Source organism: Anser anser (genome assembly GCF_964211835.1).
Source record: "Anser anser genome assembly, chromosome: 4".
NCBI classification, from domain to species: domain Eukaryota; kingdom Metazoa; phylum Chordata; class Aves; order Anseriformes; family Anatidae; genus Anser; species Anser anser.
In genome coordinates, this window is record NC_139724.1 from 36956741 (window position 1) to 36982601 (window position 25861).

Sequence of the window (25861 nt, forward strand, 5' to 3'; positions counted from 1 at the left end):
AGTATTATGCAGTCTCCAACGGTATGTGGATTCTTATTCATCTGTTAACTATACCAAAGAAAGACTACTGAATACCTACGGAATACAAAACTTACTTTTCATACCAGAAACCAACAGGAATTTTGATTTAAGTAGCAGGATTTGTGTAAATTGCCTGGTTAGTTGAAAAAAGCTGTTTAACTTCAGACAGAATGTCTCCTCAAAGCCTAACAGTGGGAAAACTGCTACACTGCACCTTGGCTGGTTTTTCTTTTTTGCTGAAATGTTAGTAACATGTTTGTTTTAATGCAGCAAGGAACCAAACCAAAAAAAGTTTTCCTTACTCCCTCCTCCACAGAACTCTTATGGCAACTTCACACTCCTTAAAACAAGGTAGTTGAGTTTTATCTAGCAAACTGGATTAAAAAAGAATATAAGCATCAGCAATAGGTCTGCAGATTACCTGATATTAAATAAAAGTGTTATTTTTGGCTACCAATTTCAAAACATCTTAAATCTGAGTGTTTTTTTTTTTGTCAGATTTAGCTGCAATGGAACTTTCTTTTCTGCAGTTACTAGGTTATTTCATGCTTATTTTGGATTATGCACCTTTCACAATACAGATCACAACAATCTATTATGAGACTTCCTTGCAGAGGAGATGAATCCTGTTTTCACTACTACCAGCAGTGACAGTCACTAACAACAACACCATCATATCTTGCACATGACTTACGTGCAAGGGATGACTCCCAGCTCTGGAGCCCCACATCACTGCATCACACTGGTTGCAGATCACAAGCCAGCAACAAGCAGAGCTTTTTATCAATTGCTTAAGAGAACATGCAGAAGCAGCCACAATGCACTGAGAATAGGATAAGCTTCACTCATGATCTAAATTCTTTGCTAGGGTGTATAAAACCATTTCCTATTATAGACAGGAGGCATCTCTATGCATGCATACACATGAGAAATACAGAGCAGTGATCAAATTACCAATTAAAGCTTCTTGACAGTATTAAGAACTACACCTTATCATTGCATTCAGTGCTAAAACAACTGATGCCTACTATGTCTAAATGTCTACCAATTTAAGATCTTTCATGCTTTATTCGTGTTTAATAGTTTGTGCTAACTGGGCCCATCTCTTCCTTCTCAAGGCATATGCTTACTTAATATTAGCCTGTATTAGCTGTTCTAAGTATAGCAAACACCACTACAGCTTCCACAATATCCTTGTTTCCATACAAAGCAAATGCTTAATGTTTTTAAACCAATTACATTTCTTTCCTGAAAAAGACCCAGATCAGTTAAGCAAATCTCAATGGTCACCATAGTTCTGCGGACTGAGAACAATGCAGAGCATTCCCCTCCTCCCCCCCAAAAAACCTTCCACTTGTTCTCAGAAAGCAATTTTTAATTTGTTTTAATTGGAGTGGGAGCTACTCATACTGCAGGTTATAATATTTGAAATGAAAATATTTTATCTTGTGGTCAACTGGTATGCAATAATAAAAGTAAAGTACTAGGGTAGAGGATTTTAAAAAACACCATGTTTCAAAAAAGTGAAGTCTTCCTCAATAGGAAAGTATATTCTTAACAGAATACTTGTTTGGAACTTCAAACACTGAAATTAGACTTCTCAAAAGTACAATAACCTAATTCAGAGGATCACAACACTAGACCTAATTTGAGAAAGAAATTAACTAAGCATTTTTAAACAGTCTCATTTAAACTGAGAAAAGGACAGGATCTCAAGAACTAAGAAGCTAATATGGAAGAATTCAGCACTTCAATGTGTGTAAAAGACTAAATTTTAAAAAGTAACAAAAAACACTATATATGAGGAAAATAACAACTTCTTTTCCATTTAAGGACACTTGAGTTCTAAGGGAAAGGTTTTCAGGACACTAATAGCTTAGAACCTAAAGCCAGCTTACATGAGATGACGACAATGCTTTACGTAATTTAAGCTACATGCTCTACAGAGAAAGCTTTAGTCTGGAAGACTATTCAGAACAATATTTGTGTCTGTCAAGTGACTAGGTTTTACAAAGTCACATTGATTTTCCTCCACTTCCAAGTGTACAGCAGTATTCAAAAAGACCAATTTAACTTTTTACTATGTTCTAGAAATTGACTCAAAATGGTCTTTAAAATATTAACTTAGAGAACCCCATTGAAGTTTTGAGTTTGAAGTTTGGTGATGAACACAGCCATATTTAAATGGAAAGAAATGAAAGCATTTCTGACCAAAAATATTATTTGGAACTGCTGCTGAAGAAGCTAAGCCTTACGCCACCCTGTATAGGCAAGAGGAGAGATAGCATATAAACAAAGATGGTTAGCACACAAATGTTTTAAGTAGTCAGAAAATAGCACCACAATTGCTGAAAATTGCTGAAAGTTTATCAAATACCTGTGACTATTATAAAAGATTCTCACAGCAAGATTCATCTGTTCTTTCCCAATCTGAACTTGACTCATTTTTCTAATTTGAGTAGGCCTATAACTCCCAGGAACAGCTTAACCCAAGGAACACAAAATAAAACACTTACTACTAGACAGCCTACACATAGCAGTGGTGCTCAAAACAAACCACATTTTAATGTGGAGCACAGCATTTTTTAAATAACAGCGATCTAAAACACAGCTACTACAAAAAGGGAGAGTTCCCAGAGGAAAAAAAAGCAAAAGGAAAGCAGAATTTAGTCACTAGCACTTGGTCTTCATTTTAATTGTTAGAGCATTTAGGCAATCGCAGTTGTATGAATGTCACTTGAAATGAAAACACGCTTAAGAACACTAAAAGTTAATATACTTCAGCCATTCTTGCAATTTATGAAAGGCAATGCAACTTAGTACTGTTTGACAAGCTCTTCCTGCATACTGTTACAAGTGGTTAATGGACCAGTTTAAACTATTTTCCCTTGTGCTTCCTGCCTAATGGTGACAGCTGATCAAGTTGCTAGACAGATTTCATAGTACAGGTCAAGATGGAAGACAGATTTGTGATTTACCAAGTTCACGTACCAGAATACTCAGAAGCTACCTTTTTTCTTTTTATTTAAGCTGCTTCTTGTGAGTATTAAGGAGACCACTCCTGGCATACTACTTGAAACTTACCTGCAAGTATAGTTTGTTATCTTTCGTAATTGCATCCATGAGGTCTTTTTGCAGGGGAGGGTCTCCATTTACCCAGAGTCCATTTGCTGAATTGGTGTTGAAGCCACAGGTGTTATTTTGTTTTTTGTAAAAGAGAACATAAGCAGTGTCCTTTGGAAATCTACTGGTAATTTTCTGGACTGACTGAAATGAGGTAAATGTCACTCTGCTGTCATTGAACAGAAACCATTCTTTTGACATATCAGTGTCCAGCTCATTTTCTATAACAGTACAAGGACTCTCCTCTGCCAACAACTTATTTTGAGGACAAACTAAAGAGAGAGCTTTAGACTGATGACGCAGTCCTGAAGGCCCTGAACCAGTAACATTTCTAGCATATGAATAGTAATGTCCACTTTCGGAGGATACGCCAGAGTGCACCACCACAGAGCTTAGCGTGTAGGGCACCGGCTGTGGACAGGACACTTCATCAGCACCAGAGGGCTTAAGCTTTTTAGCAAGATTTTCTCCAATATCAGAAACCTCACCATCAACAGACCAACCTCCTGAAACTACAGGTAGAGGCGATGTTGCTCTTTTGACTGGCAGTTCCAAAACAAGTGGCAGAGAAACATTGTCCAAGATCTTACGTCTTATATGACACTTTGGATCATATGAAAATCTCAGAAGAGTGAGAATGAGGTATTCAGGTTCCTCAATGATTTGCATAGTTTTCTCAGCATTCTGTAGAGAGGCACACTTTTCACAATAATATTTATTGTCTCCACTGAGGATCTCAGGTGCCAGAAAATAATTCAGTAAGTCTGTAACTGATGGGGTGTTTTTCCCTACTAGCCTCTGAGACATGTCCCTGTTTTCTTGACTTCTGTTGAGTTCAGAATTAGTCTCAGAGTTTGGCTCAGCAGAAAAATCTTTTGTGGTTCCTTCAATCGTAACTGCATCGCATCCACCATTTATTTCCAAGCTACTGAGAGGCGTTTCTCCAGCAGGAGTAGTTGCTGAAGTACTTGTTTCCACCCCACAGTCATCTTTCATTTCAGAACAGTCCACACATTTTGAACCAACATTCTCCAAGGATGCTGGAGGACAGAAAGCCAGAGAGAGATCTGTGAAAGCTTCTTCCTTTTGAGATGTGCTTTTGCAGTTCAAACAGCATATAGTAGTCTTCAGTTTCCCTCCAAACATTTTCTCTATGAGAGTTCTTTCTTCACTTCCCATACAAGGTGCTTCAGCAAATACCTGTGCTTTATGGACAGTTTCTTGTGTCTGGGACTCATCATTCTTCCTACTTTCAGGAGCCTTCGCTGAAGACAATGCTTTCAAGGTTTTCTCTTCTTCATGCAGCCTAAAGACAAAGAAGAAAGTCCAAGTAGTGGTACTGTTGTTCAAAGAAATACAGCTGCAACATCTGAGACTTCTTTCAAGTTATGCTAAAAAAATCAATGGTTAAGTGAATAGAAACATTAAAAAAACTGTTATCGTTCATATAAGCAAGCCAAACCATACAGTTCAGTACTACCCAGTGGACTATAAAGTGAACTATAAAGTGAAACCATAAAGATTTTTGTGCAAATTTTATACATAACTGAACACAATGAATACACTGTGAGAACCAGTATGCATTTAATAAAAATGTTGTTTAGTAGTTTATCATCCTAAATCAAGTCTCCATTTGACTTGTTCTTCATGTCAGGTTTTGTAAGAGAAGAAGTAGCTATTTATATAGTGCCAGACTACTTCTAAGGAAAAGAAAAGGTCACGATTTTCCACCCAAGAAAGTCAGAAACTGTAGTAAAAGTAATCCAAGACAGGGAAAAAAGGACACTTTCACAACTGAGATAAAATTCTCCAGAAGCACATGTCTAAGCATATTGCTTAAGCCAAAACTCAGTAAAAATACTCAGCATGCTGAAATTAAGTAAAGTTACAAATAAATTGTGGGTGTTATCTGTGTCACAGTTAATTCACTTGTTTATAAACAACTAGTTATAAAGGCATGTACAACTCTTTATTACTTATCTAATCTATACGGAGTATAGCTGCCTACACTAAGATGAAATTCCAGATCTGTGACTAAACAGCTTTCAGCAACCACATGAATTTTACAACGGGACCACAGCTAACATAACTAACACCCAACTTTAAGTTCACGTTTAAAAAAAAGATCATCACCACCAACACAACCTGCTTTAAATGGTGTGTAGAGAGGACTGTATTTGGACTTTATCATGGATTAAACTCATGAAGAAAAGTTTTTCAGAGACTACTTATGACAAACACAGTCAGGAGACAGACCCAAAATTCCCAATTTTCACTCATGCAATGGAACTATGAGATGACTGCTCCTAATAAGAAGCTCAGCATTATGTGATAGGGCTGTAGATTCCTACTCATTAATGGCATGATAACTGTACCTGTCTAGAAGGAACCGGAGATATTCTGAGCAATCCTGCTGGGATCGAGGAGTGAACCATGGTGGCCTGGAAGCCTCAAAGAAAATTCTAGGAGCATATGCCTCCCTCTGTTAGTGTACGAAATAAACAGACAATGAAATAAAAACTAGAACATTTTGTTATACCATTTTGATATGAACAGCTGGACTCTGAACCACGTTATGCTGAAGGAATTGTATGAAACATGGTACATTTAAACAATTTAATCATAGGAGGAGAAAAACAATTATTAGCCATTAGTTTTGTAGCAATCACCGCTAATACACAGAAAAGTAGTGGTTCCTGCAAATATTCTATGTGTAGGGAGCATAAGCCAGACATTAAGTTTAAGATCAAGTTAATGTTCTTGCTGGCAAGCTTGAAGAAAACATACTTCAGAAGAACGCCAGTATTTCATTAGTACCAATTTATTTTTAAGGTGATCCATCCTCATGACTTTTGCAACGAGTTTGTTGGTATTAATCCATGTCTTTTGTCTTCCTATTACTAGGAAAACACTTGGGTGTTTCATTTAATAAAGGTGAAATCAGAAGTTGAACGACATTAAAATTTAACGTAGAATTCACTATAAAACTTTATCCCATGAAGTTGCATAAAATCAACTGGTATATCAATTCAGGTCTTAGTTAATTTTTTTTTCCATTTTGCCTTGTGAAAGGAAACACGTTACAACCTATCTATAAAAACAGAACTTACTTTGTCATTTGGTTGTTCATAAGTGGATGTTCCACTTATCAAATAGATTACTCTAATTCCATTAATGTCATCTAAACACTTGGAGGCAGACTCATTCCCCTACAAATCTACCACATTTTATTTTTTATGTACTGTAGTGTACTCCCATGGCATGATGCCACTTCCTAAATTTTGGTATACAAATCTAAGCTTAAAAAAAATTGAAAGCTGTCATACCTGGGTATGGGCCAAGAATGCAAAAAGATGCTGCAATTTTCTCATTAGTGAATTACACCCATTTAGATTCAGAGATAAAACATGTCTTCTGAAACTGAAATAAGAAGTAGATGTTAGTTTCCCTCATAGCTTTCTAACAGCAATGCAGGCATCATTCCATCTCAAATTACTTCAGTTTGAAAGACAGCAAAACATACAACACTTTAACACTTCCCTTCAATCCCTGAATTCTGCTCTAGTGCAGAAGTGTGAAGCTACTGTACAGTAGGAGCTCATTGCACAAAGTCATTTCTTCATATATTTAAGTGTGTAAGATAGGACTCCCCAACACCCTCCCCCCCAACAGCTTCCAGATTGTAAAAAAAGCATCACCATGAAACTTTTAAAATATTAAGGAAAGCAAAGAAAAGAAAGGACCTGGAAGACAGACATTTAATTCTCATTTTAGACACTGAAGAAACGCATTGAGTCAGCGTTAAAATGCTTTAGTTAGTTCATTGCATATACATCTTTGACAATGGACAGAAAGGATGAGGATTTTTAACAGCTAAAACTGCAGTTCCACAGAGATGGATTTTAGAAAAGCAATAAGCATCTAAGTGCAAAGAAAGTCACCCAGCCCTAGGCAGCTGACTAACCCAGGACATGTTTATATTCAAGGAAAGGCAAGAAAACTGCAATAATCAATTTGCAATGAAAAGAGCTGGTAAAAAAGGGCTTACTCTGTAGCCATAAAAAGTGCCTGAATAACACTGTTCATGTAGCAAGTATTTCCCAGATTAATTAGACCTGTCTTCCCAGTTTCAGATTTTCCAGAAAGTCTAGATAGACAAGATGGCAAAGAACTGGATTGAGAAGTCCAGGCACTCTGACTGAGAATCAACTTTATCTTCTCCTCACTGGGTTTGGGCATATCCTACAAAAGAAACACACACATTTAATAGACTCATATATTTGCTTTTATTGTAGGTACTGCCACCCAGCAGTCTTTTTTTTTTTTTATCTTCCCTTGCTCTTAACTTCTTCTTCAGGCTTTTGCCACCTCTGCTAGCCTAGCGTATACATGCTGCTATTGTCTTTGAAAATACTGACAGCAGAAATGTCTGGCAAGTCAAAAGCTAATAAAATGTCCTATTACAAACAACAACAACCAAATCCTTGAATCCTCTTCTTCAGGGCTTCTTTTGTCAACTAGCAAGTGACACGAATAAGGGACTGGTAGACACCTTTGATCTGCATACACACAATCCTTCCTGCCCCTCTAAACTACCTTGCAAATTCCATGCATTAATAGAACCTCAAAACATCCATAACCTTTTCTGGAGATACATTCCTGCTGTCAAATCAGAAAAAAAATTAAGAATGAAAGAGTCCGAAATAGTTGAAGTGAAGTTGATAGGGGGTTTTTTAGGCTTCAAAACATTTAAGTGAAATACCACTGTTATAAAATCAAGCAGTAACACCCTAGTTTATGACTTTTTCTCTTAAGTAATTAAAAATATGTATTATGTAAATTAAACATTGTCTCAAAAAAGCAAAACTTGGCTTTGAAACAGTATAGGCCAGTATCCTTTACCAACAGAGGCATGCAATACTGACTGCACTATTAAGATGTAGTGTTTACTTGGAGTTTTGGAAATAGTGAGTGAATTATGCCATTCCAAGTACCCCTCAGCCTGAACTTATATTTGAATAGTTACAGCTTCTAGTTTGAGTTGAAATGCATTGTCTAGAATAAACCTTGCAAAGACATTGTTAGGTACACGAGGCTGAAGAAATTAGATTATGTTTTTAATAAAGGCTCTAATTACGGACTTTTCTTAAAGGTTGTTACAATCATCTCCTGGACAATCAGGACTTTTTTTTAATTTCAAGTAGTTAGAATCAACAATAGATTATGTGGTTAATTCATTTTTCCTAGTCAATGTTCTAAACAATTTAGATCTGTCAGATTATAGCTTTCATGTTTGGGAAAACAAAACAGGAACATCCCACCATCTTTGCATTCCTAATATACCTTAATAGCTTCCAGAATGGGTTCATAGAGCTCTGGAAAACCTGAATAATGATACATCATACAGTGTATCAACTCAGTCAACTGCATCAAAAATGCTGTACTGGAAGGTAAACCATCACTTTTGAAGGAGTGAACCAAGCTGACCACGTGTGGCACAACCTAAAGGACGGAAAAAGAAAGTATTAAACAGCAATTCAATTTTCAAATTTTTTCCTACAGACAACTTTACTGTTTCCACACCCTAAATGGCAGGGAACATTTTGTTCTTAAGGTTACAAGTGATTGAGAAACAGTGACCAGAAAAACGCATGCATGATTCTTTACCCATGACAATTTTCAAACAGCACAATCATTCAGTGCTGCCTTCTGCTCATATACCAAATTTTGGAACTTCATGAACTCAGAAGATGCATGTCAAGTTTTTAAACAGTCATGTTCAAAGTACTCATTTTATTAATGATAATAGAACAAACATTTTGCTTTTGTGCCACCATTAACAGCTCAGTATCCTGTCCTAATTTCATACATAGAGTTTTTAAAAAAAAAGTCTCAATTTCTCTTTAACAGAATCTAATGCTTGGTATCTCAAGCAGGTAAGGTGTTCATCTGATTTTAAGGAGACGGAAACTGGTTTGCAGCTCCACCTAGTGATAGAACTGGGCTCAAACCAAAATAATTTATCACAAGCTAAAAAAACTAGCATAGGAGTAGTAACCTATTTGGGAATTAGTTCAAATTCATTACTACTTTAAATTCATTATAAAAACAATGTTTAATCTAACTCTTTCCCCCTCTTCAACACAGTCCTGTCTGTATTTTTAATGTAAAAAGTCTTATTTGTTAGTCTTCAAACATAAGAAGTAGTAAGTTATTTCAGTGTGGGCCCTAGGAGTAGGGACTTACCACTGAACCGAAATATTTTGGACACTTTTTTGTTTCTAAGTGATCAAATGGGATTAACTGTGGAAAAAAATGGATGCAATCATTTCCCATCACGAACAGCTAAAACTGTTCTGCAGTAAAGATGGAAAGTATACAAAAAAAGTAAGAATGCCATCATTTTAGGCAAGTACATAAGTTACATGAACCAGTATACTTGAAAACACCAAACTAAGAGGGGCCAGGCACACAATACTCATTTGTCACTTTCTCAAATAGCAGTTGTTCTGTAAGTATAAATATTTTTATATCTCAGAAACAAACTCTACTCCTTTTGCAAGCAAGATATCTACTCTTTGAAAACAAAAATACCAAGATAAATTATTGTATCAACCACATAGTCACCAGTGAAAGCTGCAATTAAAAGTTTCTCACTTCACAAACACACATACACAGCAACGACTAAGCGTCAACTTCCAAGAATGAGACTTGCATAAATTAAACCAAAGATGTGATAATTTTGTACAGACAAGCCATGTGGGAAGACCAGAATGTAGAAGTCCAAAGGTCTAATTGAGAATCAAAGTCTTTCTTATGGCACACTGCATAATAGTCAAAGTTACACTTGGTATATATACAGAAGCACCACTTTCGGCTGAAGTTGAACTAAAGTGTCATACTCCAGAACAAACTGTGGTTGAGTTACATATTTTAAGTACAAGAGAACATTCTTCGAGGACTTCAAAAGCAAGTCACCACTTTTGTTATTAAAACAAGTTTAACAGGCATTAAGACAATTACTCTGACACCAATGAAAGCGAAGCATTTGAGATCACTTCAAGCCTAAGAGCCCTGGGGACAGCTTAAAGAAACTGTGTGCCACGATGTTGTTATAATCAAACCTGAAAGACCTATATTTCACTTAAAAGCAACTTCCAGCTAGGCACTGAATTTGAGGAGAGGGAAGGTGTTACACATCTTGCTGTACAAATGTAAACAGTCATTGTCATAACCTAATACATACTGCTTTAACTGGTGACTTGTATTTTGAGAAGTGGCCATTAAAAATAGCGCCCTTCAGGTTGTACACACTTATGTCACAATCACATAACTTTCTTAAACTGAACTACTTGCTCTTGCACATCTATCCAGGGCAACTAGGTCATATATAGCAGGCAATGTAACTGGTTATCTGTTTTCTCCAAACAGTTGTGCCTGAAAGACCAACCCACAGCCCAGCTTTACCTGTAGACTTCACACCATGTGAAATGTCATTCTAGAAGTACATAGTCAAAGACAGAATGTGGTCCCCAGATGCTACTGCCAGAAATATGTACATACAAGGAAGAACAAAGCATTGTTTCCAGTTACAGATTGAGTTGCTGAACCTGGCAGCTAGAAAGCCTAGTGGCCTGTAACCCACAGAAATCTGATTCCGGAACCTTGAAACAAAGATGAAATCCAAGCACTTCAATTCTGTTTCTCTTTGCACCCAATTTAAAAAGCCCATATGAATTACATTTCAAAACAACTGAAAATCATTTGATCAGTAACTTACCAAATGAAAAGCTTCTGGAGAATGTTGGAAACTAAGTAACATGTGGGAAAGGACAGCAAGGGCACCAGGCCTCACTAGAGGAAACCAAAGTCGATTAAATACCTAAAAAAACAACGAAACATTTATTTTCAGTAAATGTAGAAAGCGAAATCCTAGTAAAAATGTAAACAGACTTGGAAATCCTCAACCATTTGAAACAAAGTTACACGTAACCGTAAGTTACAAGTTTACATAATCCATGCAGGACAATAAAATAGTGTATAACAGCTATGCAATTGCCTGTTGTTGCTTCTGTTACAAATTGCTTTCCTTCTCCTTCAGTTTTGTTCTTTTCCAACATACCAACTCAATCTTTAGCAGAGTGACATCAATAAGGATAGTAAATTTCTGGACTGCAGCTAGTCCTTTCAGCAGTGCAATCACCCAAGTTTCTACGTGCTGAGCCAGAGGCCAAGACAACCAGTCAATCATCCTGAAAGATAATGAAAAATGATTTAGTAAAATAAACCAACAAAACAAACAATATGCCACTTGATTTTGACCTCAACAAAAACATTCTATACACACACGCTCACAAGAAATAACGGAAGGGTATTAGTAAGTCGTAAGATAATTTTGGTTACATTTCCACAAATTTATTGCTATATAAACAACTAATACATTAAATAGATAATTAAAAATACATAAACATAAAATTAAGTATTACATATTTTTGTATTTAAAAAAAAATGAACTCAGTTTTTACAGACATTAAGATAAAATTTTTATTTTGTGGCCGAAACAACTGAAAATGACAAAGTGCTTGTAATTGGCAACCAGCCCTCCTACAGCATTTACCACACAAACCAGAACAAAACTGACTACTAAGTTAAAAAAGGCAAAATCTAGTAACGTTAAGTACTGCAGATGTTACAAAGACCTTATAATAGCTATCAGCAGATCAGCAGCCTATGGTCTACACATGCCCCAAAAGGAAGAATTTCGATACAGCTAAGAAACAAGTGTGAAAGGAATTTAGCTGTGCCTAGGAAATACAATGAAACATATGCAACAAAGGGCTGAAAACAACCTCCTCCTATCCTTTTAAATTAGCAGACAATTTACACTGATACTCAAGGCAGACAGGCATGTTACTTGAAGCAAGTCTAAGACACAGACGCTATCATAATGCAATGCCAGCCAAAACTTGGTTTCTTCCCCAGTCCCCTCCCCTAAAGACTCAGCTCCAAAAAGTTTTGGATTATCTTTAGTTTTCCACAAGATCTCCTTCTTCAGACTAGAAAAGTAGCACTAACAGACTTGTAGGAAAAATTTCTTTCACCATGAGCGTGGCCAGACATTGAAGCAAGGTCTGCAGCAAGGCTGTAGCACCTCCATCTGTGCAGAAAGCTCTTAACTGGAAAAGGGCCCTGAGCAACAAAGTCTGACTCTGAAGCAGGATTGGACGAGATTACCTCCAAAGGCTGCTTTCAATCTAAAGAAGGCTACAATTCTGTTCTATAATTCAGTGAAAAAGGGAAGTTACAAGTCTATTTCTTTGTTTTCACAGAAAAAGCTCCTCAAATATTAATTTTTTTAGGAGTTGAAGTTCTAAGCAGAGCTGAACAGATTACAAGTAACCAGTCTAGCAGTCAGCATCACTATGAATAGGTTCATTTAGCAGGCTTCTAGCCTATTTAACAGAATGAAGAAAGCACTGAAAAGACATGGACACTATATGAATGTATCCTGCCACACACTACATATCCAAAAGGTTTTACATATTACTGTCTCCTGTCATCAGCAGCCAAAAGGAACAAAGATAATCTAATAGTTTTAAGCAGTCCTATCTTCCCTGTTTTGATTTGCAATGTAGAAGAATGCTAACATGGCACAGCTGCATAGCTTCTTTTGGATAAGAGGTATCTCATAAGCACTACACAGAAAGGGAGCACAAGCTGCTTTTCTTTTTTGCTCCAAGTACAAAGTTGTAGCAAACTCAGACAAAGTAAACTACTGACAGGGGAACCAATATCAAATTACGTAAGATCTTAGAACTTCTAGCATTTAGTTTCAAGTCAGTTTCAGTCATCTGAAACCCGGACAGATGAATTTTATGGTGAAGAATTGCATGCAAGGCTTTCTAAGAGAATTTATCAACACAAGGAGTCTGAAAATCATCTGCTACCCATGCCACATGGCTTGTGGTGATCAATTTGAAAGAAAACAGTCACATCCTATGGTCTTCCTGGCAAATGAAGTACTCCAAACTGAAATCAGGGTTTCAGTCCTAAGATCGCAAGCTAAAAGAGTAGTGTTTAGCAATACCAGACGTGTATTGCAGGCATGCTGTATTACCATAAAAAAAACAAACAACTTTTACATCTAGTTTGTAAGTTAGATCTGAAAAACGTGTAGCACACAAACATCCCAAAATCCATATATCTTGCAATTAGGAACTACTCATATACATGACATTGGAAGGCTTCTTTAAGATAATCATTAAGGCTGTCTTGTGTTTTTTTTTTGTTTACTTTAAGAATCAAGTACAGATCTACCTGTATTTCTTCAATATCACTACAAAACACTCGGAAGAAACATGCCAACAGTATTCTTTGCTCTGAATTTACATAAAGCTCCCATTTCCTCAGGATGTTATATTAAAATGTTTTTTGTGAGCAGCCTTTTCATATGCTTTATAAAACGAGGAATCCAATGTAGGCCAAAACTCCTTTGGCTTGCAAAGAATTAACATTCACCTAAAAACCAGATCACTACGTCACATACCATCGTGCTCTTCAGCACCCACCCTTCAATTTGTAGACTTGGTACTTTTCAAAGTGACACACTTTGTGTAGGTGACACAAAGACCTGCAAGGTCGATTAGACTAATGACAGTATATTCAATTTTCTTAATTAACTTTTTAGGTAACTAAAGAGTGTTTCAATAGAGCCCTGCTTCAGAACAGTGGTTATAATGTATTCTGGTTACCATCCTGCTAATATACGCAGTTCCAGCCACACTTATTCTCAAACTCCAAATGAAAGACACTGCTTTTGGGCAGAAGCTGGGGCTCCTTGTGTTTCATCCCAACACTCTGGTCACAAGACTTGCCATGTTGCGTCACCTCTATTCAGTATAATTAACTATTAAGCTATTCACCACTATTACTAATAGGTCGATAGCTACCATTTGAGTATGACTAACCTTGCAAAGAAAAGGCTCATTATCCATGTAATTGATAGACATCAATTTTGAACAAATTCAACTCCCATCCTTAAAATCTATTTCTGCTATTGAAAGTTGAGCTGATGTTCTTAAGACAAGAAACAAAAGCCAAAAGAGGACATGGGTAAGCCTGCAGACATGCTTAGGACTGTCCTTAAAAACAAAATCTGGGATCTGGTAGATTATGATACACTCTCAGGTTACTAGATAGTCTCTGCTGCACTTCCTCAATTGCTACTGCATTTTAACACAAAGGCAGATACTAATATGGGACACGGTGATCATGCATAAACATGGAAGATTTTTTGTTTGACCAAAAGAACATCCTAAAGGCCCTGAGAGATCCTTCTGCCTCATACCACCCTATGAGGAACAGGCCTGTTACCCATGTGTGCCTAACCACAATAGTATTTGATATCTCTGGAAAAAATAAAATGTTGATCTCTGCATCCTTAAACAGTATCTTTTTTTTTTGCAAAGATATCTTCTTAGCACTATCAGACAAACACTCAATGATGCAAATCTCTCACATTAGAAAAAAACAATTAACACAAAACAACAAAGCTCAAATTACTCGGCATCTTCCCCACACCCCCCCCCAAAAAAAAAAAAAAACCTTTACATCTCTTACATCTTGACCAATGGGACAGAGGGCCTGGTCATACCTAGACATTTTCACTCTAACAAAATTCAGTTTCTCTTAAAGATATTTGGGGCACAGTGCAAACAAGAAGCATGATTCTTGTTATGCTTCTGAATGTGGCTAACAAACTTCCTCTGAAACCTCTGAAGTAAACCCTCAAAGCAGTCATACATCCCAGAGGACACTCAACAACTTCCTGCTTCTCTGCACTGATGCTTCAGGTAAGATTTAATGAGGCAGCTGAGTCAATTATGAACACCTCAGTGCCAAAAAACAGCACCCTTTCTTATACTCATCTGTACATGATATAACACCCCTCACCCCAACTGAATTTATCTGCTGATTACCCATTATTTACTAATCTGTACTCAATTTTAGACAGGCTATGCAGTGTCATGAAAGTTACCCTTAGGAACCAAGTAAACAGGCCTCTAATTTGCAGTCTCAAAGCCCTGGTGACTCTCAACACAGGCTTTGAGATGCCTGGAGTTCTGCACCTCCTGGGAATGATGCAAGCCTTATGACAACATGGCCATTCAGTGCTCCAGACATTCCAGCAGCATTACCCCCTTTGTAAGAGCACTCCTTTAAAGCAGAAGGGAGCAAGTAATTACTGCAAAGGGTAGCCAGAGGTAGAAAACAAAACTGGATACAACATTGACACAACAGTATCTAAAAACCAACAGTAACAAGGGGTTCCCAAACAGTCAGTCCTGTGATTGTAGAACGAGACTCTTAAATGTCAAGCATTTGTTCCATGAATAAGGCAAGTAAGACTGCACAGCCCTTTCAAAAGCAAGATGAAAACCAGAGCTAGTATTACAAGGCAGCTCTTTCTTGATAATAACAGCTCCTATTATACCCTAAGCTCAGCACTGCCTTACTTCCCTAAGCAGAGGCATACAGAGAAGCCATTCTAGAAGTACAATTATACAATCCCATTGTGCTGAAGCAGGTAATAACACTAAGTATTAAAATTACACAAACATGAAAATCAATCACCAGTATATTACTGGCAAGTTATTAGTACACACAAAACCTTCTGAATTTCTCAGCTTTGAATTTTAGACTGGGCATGCGCCTTTGTACAAGTCTGTTCAGTCAAGGTGATTCTTTTAAAGTCTCTAAATACCAGTATTAATATTATGCTTTCAAATGACGTACAGCTTCCCAATTTCAAGTCAACACAATGACTATTTTCAGAAACAACCTCAGTATTTCAGTAAGATACACATAAGTACTATACTGTAGGAATCTAAGCGCTATACTACATTCACATGGATGTAGTTTGAAAACAGGATACTTATACAGTATTAAAAGACAATACAATACAAATTTCTAAAAGCTTCCTATTACACTGCTTTACTCATCTTTCTGTCTGGGCTCAACACAAGCTTCCTCCATAGACTGTAGGAAGACAGTAAATATCACCAAGGTCTTAATTTTTCTCTAGTTGTCACCTTTCTACAGATACTAGCCAAGACAACAATCTGAATCAATGTTCACAGTGCTATTAAGCTTGATGTGCAATCATGTCTATATTATTGACAGGAAGTACACTATGCAATTGTTTTTACATCATTGCCATTCTTCCATCATTTTGACAACAGTCAAACTTGCGGAGACTTGAGCGAAGATGTAAACAGGCTGTCACCTACAAATCCTACTGAAAAGTCATAAAGATAGCTAAGCAGAAATGAGTAAATATCATTTCTGATTCCTCTCTTTACAGATGGAGAAGAGGTGAGAGACAATCTACATCTTGGAAAAGTGGAAAGGCTAATCTTCAGAAAACAAGGCCTTATTTCTCAGCTTGACAGTAAGACCCGTCAAGTTTCCTAGTTTAAGCTGTCTCCCATCAAGTGGGATATCTAAAAAGAATATATAATTTAAAAGCAACACAGGAGGCTTCCTCTTAGTTTCTGCTCATACTTCCTCTTCATTCTGTCCTAGCAAAGTGTGACAAAAAAGCCATACTAGCAATGAAGGCAGTAACCTTAAACTGAGACCTTGCTGGTAACATCCATGGTATCAGCAATATAAACAAGTTTAACATGACAAACAGTGTAACTTTGAATGCCATCTTAGAAGTGTCCTCATACCTTGTTTTTTTTTTTTAAACTGAAGCAAGAAATAACTTCAAAAAAGGCAATGTCAACAGTGTTCCCCCTTCCCAATGAAATACGGTACCTGCATAGCGCTTGAGTCATACTTGCATCTTTCACATTCGGATCTGTAGTAAGGCTCATGATGAGTACTGTAATCATCTGTAATGGTATGTGCTGCACAAGACTTGCCAGTGCAACCGAGGGTTCAAATGAAGTATCTGCAATAGTTCAACAGGCCATATTGTAAGAAATGAACAGAAATCCCCGCAGGAAAACTACACTTGATTTTCGCAACGGCTTGACTGCAGCTGTGAAGTTTTGAAACAAGTCTAGCCTAAACCTAATGTTATATTGACACAGGGTGGAATGAGAGAAGTTTCAATGGGTTAAGCACACGAAGAGCGCTGAATTACAGCGCCCTTTGTTCATTCAGTATCTGCACAAGACAGTGACAACCTGCCAACTTCCTCCCCCTCTCCCTCCGTGGCTGAGAGATGCATTTTGCTGCAAACTGCGGTGCCATACGACTGCTTGGTGTGCTGGATGTTAACGTGAGCCCTGCACAGCTATTTCGCATGCTCTTTCTCAGCAACCCCTGGCTAGCCGGAGTGCCTGTGGCCAGACACCGCATCCTAGCGCTCTCTGGGTGCCAGAGGCGCCCGCCGCGGGACCTCCGCGGCCCCTTCCCTCCGCTCCGCCCCTCCCGGGCCCGGGGCTCACCGGCGGCCGAGATGACGGCGAAGAGCTCCTGCAGGGAGGGCAGCAGCGTGTCGGGCTCGGCCTTCCAGACGCTGCGCAGCAGCCCGCTCACCTGCGTCACCTGCGAGACGTAGAGGCGCAGCTCGGCCTCCCGGCTGCCCTGGCTCTGGAAGTGGGCGATGCTGCGCACCAGCTGCTGGCAGAAGGCGAGCGAGAGCTTCCTGCCGCGGGGCAGGCACTGCGGGAAGTCGCCCAGCAGCTGGCAGAGGCGGGCGCAGAGCGGCGGCGCCGGCCGCTCGCACACCAGGCGCAGCGCCTCCACCTGCAGCAGCTCGAAGAGCTCCAGCACCGAGGGGCAGCTCATGATGAGGCGCAGCCCGGCCTGGATGTAGTCCAGGATGGCCGGGTCGCGGTTGCTCAGCTCGCCGTAGCCGCGCTGCAGGAGGCCGAGGACGAGCCCGCGGTCGAAGAAGGCCTCGAACTCGGCGCGGTGGTAACGGCCGTAGGCCTCCAGCACCTGCCGGCCCACCTGCCGCTGGAACCGGTCGGGGCCCTGCAGCACCAGCCGGGTGCCCAGCGCGAACATGGCGCGGCACTGCGCCCGGCTCAGCGGCGTCTCGGCCAGCTCCACCACCCGCTGCACGATCACCCGCTTCAGCGGCAGCGGGTGCGCCGAGCTCACCAGCCCCTCCAGGATCTTGTCCATGGCGGACGCCGCCAACGCATCGGCCGAGAGGCGGCGGCGGCGGCGGACGGTTAGGAGGACCGGCTCGGCACCGGGCCTCGGCGGGGGCCGCCGCCGCCGCCTCCCCGCGGCCCTGCCGCCGCCCCGGCGCGCTATGCCGCCCCGCCGGCTGCCGCCGCCGCCCGCCCGCCCGCTGCGCCCCCCCGCCGCTCGCCCGGGCGGCGCCGCGGCCCCAACGGAGGCTGCCGAACGCTGCCCCCCGCCCCCCCCCCTCCGACCCGGAAGCGGAGCGGCGCAAACGGGAAGCGGCGGCGGCAGGACGCGGCGCAAAGGCCGTGCCGCCCCGCCTCCCCCCCCGCCGCACCGGCCAATGGCGGGCGGCAGGGGCAGGGGGCGGTGCGGCGCGGCGGGAGGGGCAGGGCTGCGCGGCGGCGGGGGCGGCCGTGATGGCGGCCGGGGGCGGGGCTTCGGGGGGGGCGGGCAATGGCGGCGCGGCCGGGATGGCGGCCGTCGGGCTGAGGGGAGTGCGGTGCCGTTGTGGTAGCGGAGGGGAGCGGAGCGCCCCGCAGCCTCAAAGAAACGCCAGCGCAAAGCCTTAAGTACCACAGCTGTCAAAAACACCGAGCCAGGAAGTTCAGAGTTAACTTAAAGATCGACTCCACCGTTTATAAAATATTCCGACGGTGCCGTTAAACTGCTCACACAGCCGTAACTTGGCTCCTCCATGCTCCAGTTTTCTGTTTGCTCCTCGTACCTGTAACAGTTCTAGAAATCGCAACACACGAGAAAAATTGCCATGGCAGAGTCATTGTGTTCCTGTACAAGTTGTGTTGGCCTAGGGATTTTTCTAAGGTAGTTAAAAGTATCAGATAATATTACCATCGATTTATTAATTACGTAGCTCCAGAGTTGCTCAAATGTGTCAGGATGTATGAGAAAGAGAAACAAAAAGAAGTGAAGAAAGGCAAGGTGGTATGGCAGGCTCATGGGGCACACCATGGAGGGATGATGATGAGAGGGGCAGTTGCCATGAATAGCAGAAACCAATGTGAAAGAGCTGGAATGGCCTTCTGAAAATCTGGAAATGTGGATGGCTTGCAGGTCCAGAGATCTCCCCAGAGATGGGGAAAGCAGAAAACACGAGCAGCTACAGATCAGCAGGATCAGTTTTTTCTGTGAGCTAGGAGTCCAAAGGTCTGAGCAGGTCTTCAGTGCTTTCTCTTTGGTTTACATGATGGCCACGAGTGGGAGAACTCTGCCTGCTGCTTGGGCTAAGGGATCACCGTGTAGATGAGGCAATTTCTCCAAAGATAGCCACAGAAAGGTCTGAAAATCTACTGACCCAAGAAAAGCTAAAATTGATAGCCAGAGTCATATAGTTTTAGAGAGGGAAAGGTAACTAATGTAGGAACATGGAGACTCTTGGTTGCATCCAGATGACCAAGTATACATACTCTTCATTTAATTAACTTATTTCCAGTAATAGAACTAGTAATGACAAACAAGTGGTTAAGAGTTACAATGGCTGGTTGAGTCACTGCGTATGTTTATGACAATAGCTAAAAATAACCTGAACTGTGGGAATGATCCTAATTACAGCCTGACCATTAAATATGCAATTACCAGTATATACATATGAGCTAAATTTTGGAACACAAACTGTTCCTCTGTTCTCAATGAAATTTAACTTCAATATATCAATATATTACTAAGTCATGACCAAATGAAAATAAGTGAATTCTTCAGTCAATAAAATGTTTTAAAATGTTTACTCTGAAAAAGTAATGGAAAAAAACAGTTATGTTTCATCAAACAAAGATTATTAACAATTCTAAATAATAATTACTCTTTCAAAAATCTTAACGAAAGTAAGACAGAAAGGAAACCTGTTACTAAGAACCCTGGGCTAAAGATATCCTGTCAGCCTACAGACATTTCACACCTTATGTTTGAGATGGCTGATTTCTAGCAGAACCTTTTCTAGGTAAGGAAAATGTGGCTCTCCCGCAGGGCCTCCCTAAGGGCTGGCAAGGCTCTAGACACAACATCTGCCCATTCCTTATTCCACCCATATGAACAGGTCTAACATGTTGGACTTGCTGCTGACGTATGGAGATAGCCACATAGCACGTATGGTGAATTTAGTCTCCCTGAGAGGTAGGATCCCCGTATAACTGCAGTAGGTTCGAGGCATCTGGTGCTGAGCATGTGGCATGGCCGTGTAGCTGCAAGTCTGCTAAATCTAGTTGAAGATGGGCAGCAGAGGCACGGGGGAGTTGGTGGACAGGCCTCTGTTTTCAGTCACAGCTTGCTGTTAGATTACTTTCACTGTAACATGAAACTGCACCGTGAGTCACGAACTTTGGAGTGCTAATCGTGGCTCTGATATCAAGTCCACTGGTGGCAGCAAGCAGCTTGTTTAACTGCAGGGCTGGTATCTGCGAAGTATGCATAGTAGTAGCTAGGTGCTGTAAGGTTCAATTACATAATGTTTACCAAGTATTAATTATTTTAATTTTCAAAGTGTTGATTAAAAACGCCTGAACGTTGAATCACTGTGTTCCAGTCGTACACTGTCACATGTCCCAAAGGCTTATTCATCGAAAAAACAACAGGGCACAGGTTTATTTATCCAGAAATCAAGACAGCACAGCATGTGGCCTCAGTGTCTTACTGATGGTAAAACCTGTTATCACAATGCAATTATTTATTTTTGAGGAGAGAAGCTCTGATTTGAAGAGCTGTTTTCTCTTCTGTGGGTATAATCTGTCACGATTCAGTTTTACATATATAACATACATATTCACCAATGCAAGGAGCAACATTTGACTGAACGTGACTTTATTACTAATTCAGTATTAGTTTTCCATTGCTGTAACAGAGACGCTTGCAGAGATCGTGGTAGGGATTCAGAAAACCTGTGTAGTAACCATCTTGAATATGAGTGGTAACCTTAGTTTCAGCCAAATCAGTGGCTATTAACAACTGTCATTAAAGGCTGCAGTTCAGCAATGGCCTCTGGGAGACCTAGGTAGTTCCTCATCAGTAATCTGGCAATAAGCTGCCTGAGTATTGGGCCAAGATGCTGAAAAGTTTAAAGAGAATCAGGCCTCTGTTGGGATTAAAAGACAAAAGCATGGACTGCAGGGCCAGAAAGTTAATGTATTAAAAGAGAGAGGTATGAGGTAAACTGATAGACCATATCTGCTACTGGAAGTTTCCAGGAGTAAGAAATCTTCATGGTTCTGTATGGTTCGGGGTTAGTTTGTCTGAAGTATTGTACATAGACTCAGGCTTCTTTGCAAGGTGAAACTGCTTTCTTTATTAAATACTCTCAGTAAGGGGTTCAGCTGGTTGACTGTGATGAATATATTTTTTTTCAGTACTTTTATTCAAAAGCATAACTGGCAAATCTTCATACACTCTTTCTATCCAGTCTCAATTATGTGAATGAACAACTGATTATTGTTACTGCATTTACTATTTCTGCTGATGTTTATCTCATTGCATGCCCTAAAGAAAGTGCCAATGGTAGTTAGATTGATATTTGGACAACTGAAAACTTAGCTGTTCATTAGACACCCCTTGATTCTTCTTCACTTGTGTCTCTGTGAAATTTAGAACTGTGTCAGTAAAGTCCTACAGAGGTCAGAAGGGTTTACTGTACCTAGACTCTCACAGCAAGTACCCAGAGGCAACGTATATGCCAAATCCTCACGTTTCGCTGGTAAGATGTGCAAAATTTTCAAAGCCCTTTTGACCGTCTGAAAAGTGAACTTTTGGGGGCTATATATCTCTTTTTTTCCTTTTGTATGGCACAGAAGGTTCACAGTAAGTGTCCCAGATTTTAAAGTCAGCATAAACTGCATTATATTTAGGATGTGTGAGGCTAGATGCTTAAATACAGAGAACCAAAATAAGTTATGCCAAAAGACATGAATTTGTGCAATCCTTTATCTACTTCACTTGTGCAAATGACTATCTTGCCTGCATACATTTGCAATACAAATGCAACTTGAGTGTGTTCATATGAAAATGTGGCATTATGTAGGAATTTATATGCAATGATGTATACTATTTTCAGGGAAAAAAATCGCAATGGTGAACTTCTTTTTCAAGTACAAACCGCTCTTAAAACAAAACAAAACAAAACAAAAAAGCCACGTCTGTATGAAGAACTTCCTTTGATAAATGATACATTTGATAAAGTTCAGATTCCTGATGAGGAAATAGCCTGTTTATAGAAACAGAGTTATACATCAGCCCAGTTATCTGACAAAATAATAAAAGTAGATTGACTGCAAAGTCATTTGTGACTCAGAAATTAGAATATGGACTGTGGAAATCAGCTGTGAGGCTATGGCAGAGGACAATGCATACTTCATTGAATCTGCCCCCAGAGATGTGTCAAATATCACACCTTTCTCAGGAGAGAAAAGGTTCACCAGGTGATGAAAGTATTAAGCATTGTACTTCACTGCATATTACACACACCTGACTTAACAGGTTTTTCACTATGATATTTTTACAATTCTCAGTAGTTGCACATTCATCCAAGTAGGTACGTATTCTAATTTGTAAGGATATGACAGCATACTTCATTTTTAAAAATAACAGGTTTAGCTTAAGCTAGAGTGCTGGTTTTTATCTGTTTTTAATGAGACACTAGGCAAAACCAATACTGAAATTCTTACAGCCATTGGCTGACACTTACAATGTCTGCTGCTTAATGAAGGAGTAAATTGAATCATAAATCTCCTATTTTTATTGCAGTTTCTTTATATGAGGGATAGAAATCACCTTTCAATCTTAAGGGTTTCTGCTGCCTCCTTCTTCCTATATCATCCATGTGTCTTGTAAAGGGTACCCATAAAAGAATGTAATTTGTTCAAGAATAGACACTTATCAAATACCAAAGATGTTCATGCTATCAGATCTTCTGGATATATTTTGTAGATAACATTTGAAGGAATAACTGAGGACCAAATGTAAATTGTCATTAAAGACAAATCCAAAGTTGGGGAGGGGTGAATCCAGGAAGAAAGAAAACTGGAAAGTTAAGTTTCACAGAACAAAAAGTTTATGCCTGATACCTATGACCATGGCTTTATTGGGGTGTGCCTTAGAATAGATGTTTCACCTTGCCTGAGCCTGGGGATTTGTCAGTATTAGAAGATATATACGTCCTGTGATGAGGTCAGTATCTCTGTATACATTTTCCAGTTGTTCCCTTACATTTATAACACTTCTACTAAGCCAGCATTTTGGCTTGTACGAAATCCTTGTCCTTGGGCTAAAAAAAACAAAATGTTTTTTTGTACTGATAAGCCTGATCACGCGGCACAAATACGTCTCATTGTTTTCAGTGGGACTACTGTACTGCTCAAAGTGGTCCTCACTGCCTGGGAGTGGTCTCTTCTACTGACATGTGCAGACAACTCCTACATGAAGTAATCCACTGTTTCTCACACCTTTGTTTGTGTCTTGTTTTGTCTCGCGTTTGCTACAGCACATAAGATCCATGCACTATTTTTTAACTCAAATTGAGGTCTTGACCCTCTGTTATATATATATGTAAATATATATGTATAAAATAGTGCACCATTGTATAAAAAAATACCATATCAGTTTTATTTTGGTTGGTTGGTTGTGGTTTTGTGTGTTTGTTTTGCATACCATACATATAGTTTGAATTTTCTCTTACTTCAATAGTACTGTCATTACTCCTGTCCAGCCTTCATACATTTCATGGTCTGTATGATTTTGTTCTAATTATTTTGTCAAAGATTAAGCATTGGTTTATCCAGAGTCTGAGAGTTTTAGCCTTGGTCATAACTGTGACTTTTTTCCACTTATGTCATCAGAAATCCAAGAAGGGTTGGTTCTTCAGTAGTAAAGCAGGCACAAACTTTTCATAGTATCTTTTTGTGTTCTCTGTTTAGATATATGTTTCTTGGACCCAAAGGCAAAGTTAGTATGTCTGATGTCTACAGTTTCACCATTAGTTTCCTGTGTTAACTGGAATAATTTAAAACTTCTGCTGGTTCTAAACCAGGTACAAAGCTCCCTTCTGACTCTTACCTCCTTTCTGGCAGCTTGTTGCTTACTGTTGTGAAGGAAGTCATTACTTAATTTATAATATTTCATATTTTTTTTAAGGAGCATCAGTGCTGATGACTGCCAACTCGGTATTTCTTTAGTTATGCTCAGAATACTCTGAATTATTCAGTAAACACCCTGTGTCAAAAATGTCTGGCAATGGTCCCTTTCATCCTCTGTCATCATTTTGACTACAGCTAACCTACATTGCATGGTAGAGACACCCAGCTTAGTTCCAGCCTCAGCAGGTATGTCTGCACCCTGCCGCAAGTAATAAGCAATGCAATCTTTATATTAATAGGAGCGCAGCTGAGCTGGTGCAGCTTCTGACACTGCAGGTTGGTTGCCACCAGTTCAAGTATCTCTGTGCTATGCTTTGCTATGGGGTAGAGAGGTGCTTTGTTACCCATAAAAAGTCTATTCAAACAGGTCAAATTGGATTTTGGAGCAAAAAAAATCATGAAGTGACAAGAAGCTCACCTGCAATTAACAAATATGTTCGTCTGTAGACATGGGGGTGGAGGAAAATGTTATTAAAAATGTGGAAGCATTGCAGGACATGAAAGTGGCCACCAACACTTCATTTCTTTGCAACACCAAGTGAAGGTGTCTGACTCCCAGCTCAAGGAATCTCAAAAGACTATAGAGATCATACACATAGCGTACACTGAATTACTTCACCCAGCAATGAAATACCGTGGAACAAGGAATGTAGTAGCTCTGGACAATAAAAAAGGACAGAGAGAGTATTTTATGCAAATATGCAAGCACGTTTAACAAAAAAAGTCAGATGCAGACCCACTAGCATATATTGTCTATAATCAGGGGTAACATAACAAGTGCATTATGTTGGTCTTGTACAGACATCCTCAAAGATTTCACCCTTAAGTGAGCAGATCACTTAAGGAGTGATTTAGCCCTAAGACACGGTGTAGTGATATCGGTAATCAGAATATACAATTAGTTTCTGTCTTCTGCCAGAAATGCCAGTGCAATTCAGTGATTTTTCTTGAAAAGTTTGCCCAACTACTCTTTCATTTATCTATTATATTGTAGATTTTTTAGCTTTTTGGATTCAGCTCCAGTATTTGAATTCCCAGAAGAATTCTTAGCAACAGAGTAATATATCAAATTCAGATTATTTTGATTTGGAGTCTGTGATAATCTAGCAAAATAAGCCAGTCTGTTCATATTTTGACACTCTGTGCAGTGTTGCATGCGCTAATTTATATGCATAACAGCAAAAGGAATTATAACCATTTTTTGTTTGTTTCTTTGAATAGCTGAATTCTTTAGGAGAAATGTGGATCAGTAAGAAAATTTTCTTTACCTCAGGCTTAAGATCTATGAAAAAAAAAGGAATTGTGTGGATATACAAAAATGATGTGGGGTCAGATATGTACTCTGAAATGTGAAATTGTGTAAACACATTTTTATTTGGATTTCTTTTCAAATTTCAGCACAGATGGAGCCTGTGATAATTCAATAGCGGTGG

At 39.6% G+C, this 25861-nt stretch overlaps 1 protein-coding gene across 1 annotated transcript in view; it reads right to left on the reverse strand.

Moving 5' to 3' along the window:
• USP38 (ubiquitin specific peptidase 38) overlaps positions 1–18460 on the reverse strand; it is a 44611-nt gene extending 26151 nt beyond the window's left edge. Inside the window, exons 1-9 of the mRNA XM_083833637.1 lie at positions 17604–18460; positions 16966–17101; positions 11267–11396; positions 10925–11026; positions 8488–8646; positions 7193–7386; positions 6471–6564; positions 5520–5626; positions 3106–4450 (exon numbers count right to left, since the gene is read on the reverse strand). Coding sequence (XP_083689763.1) covers positions 3106–4450; positions 5520–5626; positions 6471–6564; positions 7193–7386; positions 8488–8646; positions 10925–11026; positions 11267–11396; positions 16966–17101; positions 17604–18288 — 2952 coding nt within the window. The 5' untranslated portion in view covers positions 18289–18460. The remainder of the gene's footprint in view (positions 1–3105; positions 4451–5519; positions 5627–6470; positions 6565–7192; positions 7387–8487; positions 8647–10924; positions 11027–11266; positions 11397–16965; positions 17102–17603) is intronic.
• Between the last annotated feature and the right edge of the window lie 7401 nt (positions 18461–25861).